This window comes from Lolium rigidum, chromosome 3 (assembly GCF_022539505.1).
Source record: "Lolium rigidum isolate FL_2022 chromosome 3, APGP_CSIRO_Lrig_0.1, whole genome shotgun sequence".
NCBI classification, from domain to species: domain Eukaryota; kingdom Viridiplantae; phylum Streptophyta; class Magnoliopsida; order Poales; family Poaceae; genus Lolium; species Lolium rigidum.
In genome coordinates this window covers 339,931,772-339,944,369 of record NC_061510.1, presented here as the reverse complement: position 1 = coordinate 339,944,369, position 12,598 = coordinate 339,931,772, and the positions used below count along the sequence as shown (strand labels likewise).

At 42.1% G+C, this 12,598-nt stretch overlaps 1 protein-coding gene and 1 pseudogene across 1 annotated transcript; both read left to right on the top strand.

The window, feature by feature from the left end:
• The first annotated feature begins 6,278 nt into the window (after window positions 1–6,278).
• On the top strand, window positions 6,279–7,296 carry LOC124703940 (annotated as a pseudogene).
• A 3,837-nt stretch (window positions 7,297–11,133) lies between these two features.
• Window positions 11,134–12,146, top strand: LOC124703938 (oxalate oxidase 2). Its single transcript, XM_047236174.1, has one exon. It carries the CDS (start codon window positions 11,239–11,241, stop codon window positions 11,911–11,913), a length of 675 nt encoding a protein of 224 aa, XP_047092130.1. The 5' UTR covers window positions 11,134–11,238; the 3' UTR covers window positions 11,914–12,146.
• The last annotated feature ends 452 nt before the right edge of the window (window positions 12,147–12,598 follow it).

Below are 12,598 nucleotides of genomic sequence, written 5' to 3'. Positions count from 1 at the left end.
TGGATCGCAGATACGGTTGTGGGAGGATACATGGCTAGGGAATAGGCCCCTCTCTGAACAATATCCAGCGTTATACAGCATTGTTCGTCGCAAAAGTGATACCATTGCTTTAGTAATGGCAACCTCACCTCCGACAGTGACGTTTAGACGAGATTTAATTGGTCCGAGACTTCTTGCATGGAATGCCTTACTGTTGCGTTTGGAATCCATCCAGTTGTCGGAAGGGCAAGATGAATTTCGTTGGAACTTACATTTCTAATGGAAAATTCTCTGTAAGTTTATTGTACAATACCATTATCCAACCGGAAATACCAGTTGATAAGAACAAGAAGATTTGGAAGATGAAGATACCGCTCAAAATTAAGATTTTTTGCTGGTATTTGCACCGAGGAGTAATCCTAACCAAAGATAATCTTGTGAAACGCAATTGGTATGGGAATACGCACTGTATTTTTCGTCAACAAAATGAGACGATTAAATACTTGTTCTTCAATGCCGCTTTGCCAGATCTATATGGTCATGCATCCAAGTACGTTCTAATCTGTATCCCCCGACTAGTGTGACCAACATCTTTGGTAATTGGCTTCATGTGATCGGTCACAGATTTAGAACGTTTATTATGGTGGAGGCGCTTGCCATTATATGGTCGCTACGGCTGTGTAGAAATGACAAAGTTTTTAATGACAAGAATTGCTCTCTCTTGCAGGTTATCTACGGATGTACCGCTACTCTTCGTTTGTGGTCTGGAGAACCGCGGCCTGTTTACGGAGGTCTGTACACGGTTGGAGGACACATCGAGGGATACTTTTTCCCTACATGAGTGACAGCATAATCTACGGATTGGGCCTCCACCTTCACCTTAGGCGTTTTACATTTACTCTATCTTTATGTACTCCCTCCATCCCAAAATGTAATGCGCCTAAGTTTTAGTCAAAAGTCAACCTATTTTAAGTTTGACCAAATTTATACGTGAAAATATAAACATTCACAATATCAAATCAATATCTATAGATTCACCAGAAAGTATAGTTTCTCACCCATTTGACATTGTAGATATCCATATTTTTTCTTATAAACTTCGTCAAACTTAGAAGATGTTGACTTTTAGCTAAAGCTTACGCGCCTTACATTTTGGGACGGAGGGAGTAATTCGCATTTTTTAGCTTTCCAGGCTTTTGAGACTTTTTTGCATCTTAATTATGCATAGGTCAGATGTAATTGTTTCTTATGAGTAAAAATAATAGTGCTAAACTATGTTTTCTCTTCTTTTTTTCGTTCTTTTTTACACCTTCACCTCAAGATGATTGACGACCATGTGTATCGTGTTCCTTGGCAGGCTGTCCGTTTTCCCGTCGCCTGTCCAGGGATGCGTTTCTGCTATTTCACCTTAGCTAGCTTGTTGACCAAATTAAGCAAAATGCAAAGTTTGCAGGGGTAGCCGTTCTGCTCTCACGGTTCAGACTTGTCTGCCGTAGTTATCTGCAATCACTCAAGAGATATTATAGAAAATGTGTCAAAGTTATCGCTCGTTGAAAATGGGAATCTGAAAATATGATGCAGGGCGTTCTACCTAACCTGAAAATAGCAAGTAGAGAAATGGCTCTTCGTGGCCGAGACGACGACTTGCCAACGCCAATAATGATACGGGGGTGGACAGAGAGAACTGATTTTTGACTACGTGCGTGATGAGTGATGAAATCAAATTCGGATGGAAATGGCTGTCTATCACTCTATCCTCATCACTGTCCACATATTCCCTTCATGAAACCGAGACGGAAGCTAGGCAACGGAAACAAGTCTGTCAGCACAGTGTTTGACGAACTGTTGATCGCGATCGATGCAACGAACCAGTCTATCTCATTCTCCCTGCACCTCCCCCGGTTCCCATGTTTCCCGCGCGTCACCGTCCAATCATCGAGGCGTTTTGCTTCTCCAGGCGCCTTCCGAGGTGCCGCGCAGCCAGTGCGTCAATTCAAACCGAAAATTATACGGATAATGGCTACGACCCTTGATTATATGCTGTTAGTCGTTAGCCGGCGGCCTCATGCATGGATCATGTACAATGGCCACGTTTTCTTGAAGTACGATCTTACAACTCATGCTATGATGTAACCGTCATATGTTTGATGAAATTTTCTCTTCTGAAAACACGAATTACAGCGTAAACATACATACACAAATGCACGCAACAATATAGGCAAATGTCTACACAATCGATACTGCAAATTGGAGTAATGGAGCTTGAGAGTTGACTAACTCGGCACAAATGTCTCGCTATTGATTAGAACATCGTCTCTCACTGAAAAACATTGAGTTTAGTAAGAAACCCATTGCGTCTATCTCTATCATGAGGTTTAATTCCTCATGAACTAGAAGTACACATTGGACAACTAGAATTATTTCGTCTAAATTTTGGTGAAGTAATCTTGTTACCGAAAGTTAATGAGGCAGAAAGGATTCAACAATATAGACCTATTTGCCTTTTAAATGTAAGTTTCAAGATTTTCACGAAAGTGGCCACCATTAGACTTAATACGGTTGCGGATCATGTTGTCCAGCCATCACAGACAGCCTTTATGCAAGGAAGGAACATCCTTGATGGAGTGGCGGTCTTGCATGAGACGGTACATGAGATGCATTCTAAGAAATTACATGGGGTTATTTTAAAACTAGATTTTGAAAAGGCGTATGATAAAGTTAAGTGGTCTTTCCTACAGCAGACACTCAGGATGAAAGGTTTTTCTCCAGAGTGGCGCGCTCTAATAAATGATTTTGTGTATGGAGGTAGTGTCGCAATCCGGGTTAATGATGACACCGGCCACTATTTCCAAACACGAAAATGGTTACGCCAAGGGGATCCGTTATCACCGATGTTGTTTAACATTGTAGCGGATATGCTGGCTATACTCATAGAGCGGGCCAAGGCTGATGGCCAGATTGAAGGAGTGATTCCACATCTGGTTGATGGTGGTTTATCTATACTTCAATATGCCGACGATACAATTCTGTTTATGGATCATGATCTTGAAAAAGCTCAAAATCTGAAATTAATTTTGGCGGCTTTTGAGCAGTTGTCAGGATTGAAAATCAATTTCCATAAAAGCGAATTTTTCTGTTTCGGTGATGCCCAAAACGATACGGCTCGTATACGAGTTGTTTGGTTGCGGGCAAGGCCAATTTCCTATTCGTTATTTGGGTATTCCGATTCATTATCGGAGACTTACAATCGCGGAATGGAAATTAGTGGAAGAAAGATTACAAAAACGCCTTAGTAGTTGGAAGGGTAAATTGTTGTCCCTGGGAGGAAGATTGGTACTCATTAATTCGGTACTCACAAATATGGTATTGTATATGTTATCATTCTTCATCCTACCGAAAGGAATTCTGCATAAACTCGATTACTATCGATCCAGCATTCTTTTGGCAAGGGGACAGCGAGAAAAGAAATATCGACGGTTAAGTGGAGTATAGTTTGTAGTCCCAAAGATCAAGGAGGGCTTGGAGTTCATGACCTGGAGGTCAAGAATTCACCTCTTCCGGGTAAATGGCTGTTTAAGCTACTTACCGAGGATGGGACTTGGCAAACTATTCTTCGGAGAAAGTATATCGGTTCGAAGACATTATCCCAAGTGGTTTGGAAACCCGGGGATTCTCACTTCTGGGCTGGTCTTATGGCGACAAAAAATGTATTCTTTCGCCATGGTACTTTCTCAATCAGGAATGGAGCACGGATACGGTTCTGGGAAGATGCTTGGCTAGACAATGCACCCTTAAGTGAACAGTATCCTGCTCTCGTATAGGATTGCTCGTCGCCAAGGTGATACCATTGCTACTGTAATGGCTACCTCACCTCCGAATGTGACGTTCGGACGGGTTTTACTTGGACAAAGACTTGTGGCATGGAATACCCTAATTCAACGGCTCGGAGATATTCATTTATCACCTGAACCAGACGAATTTAGATGGAACCTTCATGTAGATGGTACCTTTTCCGTAAAATCTTTCTACAATGCGATCCTTCTTTCTAACTTACCAGTTGACAACAATAAGAAGATTTGGAAGATGAAGATACCATTAAAAATTAAAATTTTTGGATGGTATCTTCGTCGTGGGGTTATTCTCACCAAAGACAATCTTGTTAAGCGGAATTGGCATGGAAGTACACGGTGTGTTTTTTGTCATCATGACGAAACAATCAAACACTTATTCTTCCAGTGCCAGTTCGCGATATCTATATGGTCTGTCATCCAAGTAGCGTCTACCTTGTATCCTCCGACTAGTGTCGCCAATGTCTTTGGCAATTGGCTTCATGGTATAGATTCAAGGTTTAAGTTGCTTCTTAGGGTGCGCTAGCAGTTATCTGGGCGCTTTGGCTATGTAGAAATGACAAGATCTTTAATGACAAAAATTGTTCTTTGTTGCAGGTCATCTACAGATGTACAAGTATTCTCCGTTCATGGTTACCTCTACAACGAGTGGAGAACCGACAGCTATTTACGGAGGTCTGTACACGGTTGGAGGCTACGGCGAGGGATACTTTTTCCCTACATGGGTGGCAGCATAGTCTACGGATAGATGCCCCACCTACACTTTAGGCGTTATACGATTCATCGTTCCGATATGTATCTCGCCTAGTTTTCATTATTTATCCTTTTGGACTTGAGACAACAAAACGGCTGTGTGCATCCTGGTTATGCAGAGGCTGAATGTAATTGCTTATTAAAGTAATAAAGCATCCTTTATCGAAAAAAAAAAATGAACTAGAAGTACAACAACCCACTACGTACCCACCAAAATTAATTACTGATTCTTGAGTTCTCGGTCACTCTCTCCGCACGGGCCATAAAAATGAAATTTTCAAAGTTTATAGCTACAATTGTCAAGACAAAATAGACCATTTACCTGTGGGCACGAGAAGGAGCAAAAGTCTTAAGACACTTTTATGGCCGCTGATATTTATGAAATTCCGGATAGTAAAATTTATGTGGCACAACACTTTCCTTTATTGGTTGTTGGATTTTCATGTTTGAATCTAATCATAATTTTAAATTATTCTTTTTTTCACTAATTTTATAGAGAATCACACATTTAAAATAAACTCTCAAAAATGTTCCTACATTTTTATATGTAGTGTAACCAAACAAATTTGTTGCATAAACAACCCAGTAAAAATTAGGGTGTGGTGGGACATTACAATCCTGCATTTTTCATGCGAAGAGGGGCGTCACTATTGATACCCTTTAGGGCACATTGATGTGTTCTACTCCATCCAATCCATAATAAGTGTCATGGTTTTAATTAACTTTAAAATAAAACCACAACCCTTATTATAGATCGAATGGAGTATCTAAAACCCTAATCTACCATAGTATTTTCCTTATCTGAGTGGCACCACTCAAGTTAATGTTACATGTTTCGTGTGTACTTTTCTCCAATGTATTTTTGGAGTTTTGGCACCACCTTGGCAATAATATCTTACGCTATTTTGCCAAAAATAAACTGCATTCTATTAGTATGGCATGTATATGTTACTCCCCTCAATATCACGAAAACATGTTGTTTGGGACATGCTTTGAGTCAAATTTAAGGACTTGAACATGAATAAAAATTTATTTAATTAAACCGAAACTTTGAAAATCATATATACGAAAAGTGATGTTTCTTGAAAATTACTTCTCGAATCGTAAATTTTCTTGGTTTTTGGTCTTGTATACATATACTTGTAATATATGTTAGTGGTCAAAAGTACATACTGAAAATTGTGTCAATGTCCAAAACGTCGAGTTTTCCTAATACGTACACGGAGGAAGCATTGTTTGTTATTATGCTCTGTTTGGTAAAATTGAACATAAATATTTAACATATTTCAGACACCAATAGATTGTCATTTCTGCTAGCCATTCAACATAGCTTCCGTCGATCTATCCAACAATCTTAATTAACTGACGTCCTCATGTAGTTGCTAGCTGAAAATCACGAAGTCCCTTTGTAAAGGCGTGCAAGAATCTTATTAACATATGTTCCCAACCGCCATACTCCAATGGGATAAACTCCTCATTGTCTGTTCGTAGGCCCCGTTGTTTAGCAGCCGGTATGGCCATGGCTGTTGACCTTGTGCCCAACTCCGGTTTTTTTTCACATGGTGAGATCTCGACGCTAATAACTCAACCAACTTACTCTGATTCGTATGTTTCCACACGCAGCACATCCATGTAGTGACTACATATATTGCTACCTCCATGCATGCATGCATGCGTGCATCCCTATATAAATTAAGGACTCCATTGCTTACGAAATAACTCATCCAACACACCTATAGCTACCAGTCTTCCACTTCCATAGTTCCATAGACACTCTCACAAAACTCATCTAGCTGATTAGCCCTAGCTAAGACTGCTAAGTTTGGTGCATAGCAAGAGGCAAAAATGGCTTACTCCAAAAGCCTAGTTGTCCTCTTCACCATGCTGTTCCTTGCTCCATCAATCCTGGCCACCGATCCTGATCCCCTGCAGGACTTCTGCGTCGCCGACCTGGATGGAAAGGCGATCTCAGTGAACGGGCACGCATGCAAGCCCATGTCCGAGGCAGGCGAAGACTTCCTCTTCTCATCCAAGCTGGCAATGGCCGGCAACACGTCCACGCCGAACGGATCAGCCGTGACAGAGCTGGATGTAGCAGAATGGCCCGGCACCAACACACTGCGTGTCCATGAACCGTGTCGACTTCGCGCCGGGTGGCACGAACCCACCGCACATCCACCCGCGCGCTACCGAGATTGGCATCGTGATGAAAGGTGAGCTCCTCGTCGGAATTATCGGCAGCCTCGACTCTGGGAACAAGCTATACTCGAAGGTGTTGCGTGCTGGTGAGACATTCCTCATCCCGCGTGGGCTCATGCACTTTCAGTTCAACGTTGGCAAGACGGAGGCATCCATGGTTGTGTCCTTCAACAGCCAGAACCCAGGCATCGTCTTCGTGCCACTCACAGTCTTCGGTTCCAACCCACCGATCCCGACGCCGGTGCTCACCAAGGCGCTCCGTGTGGACGCTGGGGTCGTGGAACTTCTCAAGTCCAAGTTTGCCGCAGGGCTTTAGTATCAACTTTATGACCCTAAAATGATCAATATTTTAATCCGTTATATGCCTGAGCATGTTCTTGTTAAGGTAGCATGTTGTTGTAATAAGTAATAACATTGAATAACCTCACGGTTCAGACCTCTGGACCAATGCGAGGCTTGTACTTTTATTGTATTTCTTCTATGTTTAAAGTAATAAATACTCCCATATTTCTCTTGAGGAAATGATCTATGTTAACTAAAAAATCACATCAAGACGCTAAACCCATCAATAGGATACATTCCACCTCTCCATAATATAGATGCACACAACCTAGCGAGTTCCAACATGCAAAGCGAAATAAAATGGGAAAAATAAAGCCGTCCTAAGGTGCTGAGGAAAACTAAACTGACATCCATGGCGTGTAAGCACATATTTTGCTGCTCGGTCCAACTAGGCGCATGACATACTGTACAAAACTCCATGTGCTGCAGATAGCGAAGAAAAAAGACCACATAGAGAGACAATGCATACATGCATGAGTATTGTTATCAATCATGATGTCAATCATGCATAATCAAAGAACCCAACAGAAGGCTGCCGCCTCCACTAGGATATGTGAATTAATGTTTCTTACGAATGCCCAGTGACCAATTCCTCAACATGATTTGCACATTACGAACATGTAGAAGAATAACACTTTGATCCTGTGACAAATTCACATGTAGTAACTAAATGTAATACCTACAATCTAGAAATAATATCAAAACCAACATGAAAAAAAAAACCTAGAATGCCAAATTAAAATTTTCCCCCAGTTTAGTCAATTTGATGAGACACTAAAATTATAACGGAAACTGACAATACTTAAGAGGAACAAGTCTCTGATTTCAGTCTTTGTCAAAAAGCAATCAAACCTGTAGAGTACAAACTTTTTAACCTAAAGACTAACTTAAGACCCTTTCTACACAAGACAACCACTATTCCACTAATGAGGTTTTATTTAGATCTGGCACTCGTTAAACATTCCTCGGATGCATAGTTTTAATTTACCACCCCAAGTGAGCTTCAAGTTCACTATACCAACACCAGCACTCAAACATATGATATATTTCTCATCACGATAGAAGTATCCCAGCTGCCTGATAAAAAGAAAACAGAGAGTTATTCTATGTATAATTCTAAAAGCACACAAATCATTGCACTACACACACATTGATGCATGTTTAAGAGTGAAGTAAATATGTGCAATTCTTGTTCATGCCCCAGATACCGAACTCCACATTAACATGTGCCTTCGGAATGTTTTTCTTAAAGAGTGAATTCCAGTTTTTACCTTCTAGTTGTGCATTTATGACACATATTACCCCATTTAGTGAAATTTCTACCAAAACATCCCATTTAGGAGAATTTAAACATGGTTTAGCTCCAATTTAGCATTTTGCTTGTTATTGTTATATAGGATAGGCATGATCGACCGATGTGGAGCAACAAAATATGTAAACATGGGAGGGCCTCATGGATAATTATGTACAAACTTCTTTAATCCATATGTTTCATTTCTCACTATCGTCTTGATATTTTTGGACTCCGATCATCTAACACCTTGCCCAATGGACACACATATAAAAACAAGGGTCCAAAACTTTTAAAATGGGTAATCTACATGAATTTTCACTCGTCGGAGTAATTAGTGTCACAAATACATAACTAGAGGGTAAAAAGTGGAATTCACTCTTTTCTTAATAACCAGCCAATCTAAGTAATGAAGACACATGACACGTTGAAGTTTTGGAGCAGTCCTCGAGCTTTTTTTCTTGAAAGAAAAAATATTGTCAAAAAGTTTTTGATTTTAATTGTCCGAACAAGATTGTAGCCATGCAAGTATTGTCAAAAATATTTTGCTTGGAGTTCATAGGAAATTACATTGTCTCTCATTATTTATATGTTATGAAGTAAGACATGTTTTTAACACGATAGTTGAAGAAGCTGGTCTTGAAGGTACATAAATAATTGTTAGAGCACATTTTCTTATTTTCCTCGTCCATTTTTCACCTTCCTCATCGAGATCGGTGACCTTTTATTTAGGGATCGCATCTCTCGGCAGCAGTTTTCGCCGCCACGTTTTTCAGGGATTTGTATATCTAATTTGAACCTAGCTAGCTTGTTAACGAAAGGAACGTGCAAATGTGCAGAAGGGGAGGCGTTCAACTGTCACAATCAAGACTTGTCTCTGCCGGTTTATCTGCGACTGCTGAAGATGCATTGGCAAATGTAGACGACTCGTCGCTCGTCGGAAACGGAAACCTGAAAGTACCAAAATTGTTTTCTTCACCTTGTGGTTGCGACGATCACTTGCCAGCAGCACGTACCCTCACAGAGAACTTATTCTGATGGCTAAGTGCGTGATCATCAGTGATGAAATCAGATGCGGATATGGCTTTCTTCCTCCTCACTGTCTACATATTCCCTTTCAGAAACTGACACGCTAGCTAGGCAACGGAAACAAGTCTGTCATCAGCAGTGTTTGACAATCAGATAGGCGATTGCGAGTCAAGGTTTTTGATCCTAATCGATCCGATGAAGCAGTCTCTCTCTCACACGCTCGCGTCACCTCCCGTGTTACAAGCGTTCTACTTCTCCAGGCGCCTTCCTGGGCAGCCGCACAGCCGGCCGGTGTCTCAACTCGAGCCGAAGCAAATTCCACGGAGGGACTGTAAGTTTTGAACGGGTCAGCCGGCGACATTTTGAATTGCGCGGCTGGGGCCGGGGGCCATGGCCATGGCCATGTTTTCTTGAAGTACAATGTTGTAACGCATGCTATGGTAAACCATGAAGGGCCATAGAATTTACAGTCTTTTTCTTATGGAAATAAAAGTACAAGTTCATAGCATCTATACATAATATGTTGCCATCATGCTCTCTTTTTCTCATTTAATAATATGTCATGTTACTAGTTCTAGTTGGCATTACATAAGGAGACAAGTTACTAGCTGGTTACCAGAACTGCCCAAACACTTAGCAGAGAGTGGTCTTTGGTTGTTCCTTGCAGAAGCGGTGATGGTTCAATCTAAATATGATATGCACTTTATGTGACATTGAAGTTGTGTCAATGGATTATCAGACTTAAAATTACTACTTAATTTAGATTATAATTTTGCATCACATCTAATACCCCCTTCGTCGGTGGTGTTCTCTGGAGCTCCGGCGGTGTGCGTGCATCTTCCTCGAGCTCGGCGTTCTACAGATCGTCCGAGTTCTACTTCCCCAATACGGATTGGGGGCGGCCGATCTGGTATCAGTTGATCTTGAAGATGAAGATGACATGGAGCTTGGCGATGAAGACCACGGCTATGTAGATCCTCAGGGGCCATTGACCGGCGACTTCCCGGCCGCGCGGGGGTTGCTTCTATTCCAAGGTGTTAGAGGAGCAGCGGCGGATCCGGCGCGCCACCGGCTCATCCTCGTCGGCGTTGTCATCGGGGTCTAGAGGGACCTACGTGTAATTTTTTGCTTTCTTCTGTCCCTCTTTGAAGCTTTAATGTCATTTTCTATTCCCGCAAAAAAAAAGTAATTGTCTGCTAAATCTTTATCTTGATGAAAAAGAGGGAGTATGTGATAGTCAAAATTTTGCACTGCAATTTTGTTGTGTTAACTTAAAATAAGGTGTCCAAGTTTAGTTGAGACTTTTGGACGTCGTTTGCCAGCTGAAATTCAGAAGCCTACGAAATCATGAAGATCATCCCTAGGTAGAGGGGTCCGGAATCTTGCGAACATCTGTTTCCAAGCGCAATACTCCATTAATTGGGATAAACTCCTCGTTGTCTGTTCGTAGGTCCCGTTCCTTAGCAGCCGGTATGGCCTTGACGGCTTGACTGCTGACCTTGAACCAAGCTACGTATCGATCTGTCGACCACAAGGTGATATTTCGACGCCAATAATATACTACGTTCATTTAACTCAGTTTGCTTCTCGTGTTCACACATGCACCACATCCATGTTGTAACGACATGTGCATAGAGCTAACTCTCCTCTATGCATGCATGCACATCCCTATATAAAGGACTCCATTGCTCACAAACTAACTCATCCACCGCAGATACGGAGATACCTAACACTCTCAGCAGCTCTACCCGATCAAATAGCCCTAGCTAATTAAGCTTGTTTCATCGTGAGCTCCAAATGGCGTACTTCAAAACCCTAGCGGCTGGCCTCTTCGCCTTGCTATTCCTTGCTCCATTTATCCTGGCCACCGATCCGGACCCACTTCAGGATTTTTGCGTGGCTGACCTTGATGGCAAGGAGGTGTCAGTGAACGGGCACCCATGCAAGCCCATGTCAGAGGCCGGCGATGACTTCCTCTTCTCCTCCAAGCTCGCTAAGGCCGGCAATACCTCTACCCCGAACGGCTCGGCCGTGACAGAGCTGGATGTGGCAGAGTGGCCCGGTACCAACACGCTAGGCGTGTCTATGAACCGCGTCGACTTCGCGCCTGGAGGCACCAACCCGCCGCACATCCACCCACGTGCCACTGAGATTGGCATCGTCATGAAAGGTGAGCTACTCGTTGGCATCATCGGCAGCCTCGACTCCGGGAACAAGCTCTACTCCAAGGTGTTGCGTGCTGGGGAGACGTTCCTCATCCCCCGTGGTCTCATGCACTTCCAGTTCAATGTTGGCAAGACCGAGGCTTCCATGGTCGTATCCTTCAATAGCCAGAACCCTGGCATCGTCTTTGTGCCACTCACCGTCTTTGGCTCCAACCCACCAATCCCCACGCCCGTACTCACCAAGGCGCTCCGTGTGGATGCCGGGGTCGTAGAACTTCTCAAGTCTAAGTTTTCCGGTGGGTTTTAACTTCAATTCTAAGACCGTGGAATGATCAAATTAATATTTCAAATAAGCATGCTTGCCAGAGTTTATAATTGTGTCACCACAAGTCGTGTAGTTAAGCTTCTGTTCGATTGACGAACCCCCAGGTTCAGATCTCACGACCAATGTGGGAAGTTTACTTGTATTGTATTTCTTCTCTGTATTCAACAGAGTAAACATTATTTTCGCAATACATTTTTGCTGGTTACCCTTGTGTATTCTAGGCCATCTAAACTGAGTCTCGGTAACTTTCTACTCCAATTTTCATTTGAAACTGCCTGGTTCGCCAGATTTTTTCTAAATAAATAGTAGTTGAACATGTTAAATTTTTGTTCCAGACAGGCCGCACCATCCATGTATGCATTGTCGTCATGGTGCAAAAAAAAAACGTAAAGAGAATGTGTTAATATCGTGAAGATATCAATTACACCTATCCTATACAACAACGTCATACCCTAATGGTAGTATGGATACACACAGCTGAAAAAAGAAGAAGAAGCTAAAAAGAAAAGAAAAAATCCTGGTATAATGTTCTAGTCCTTACAGCACTGGCACAAACACCACCATGATAACACCTGAAATCTAAGTTCTCCAAAAACGGCGCCTTCAAGAAGAAAACCGGTGTACAAGCGCCTTCATCGCCGACCATAGATCTTAGTATTTCACCGTG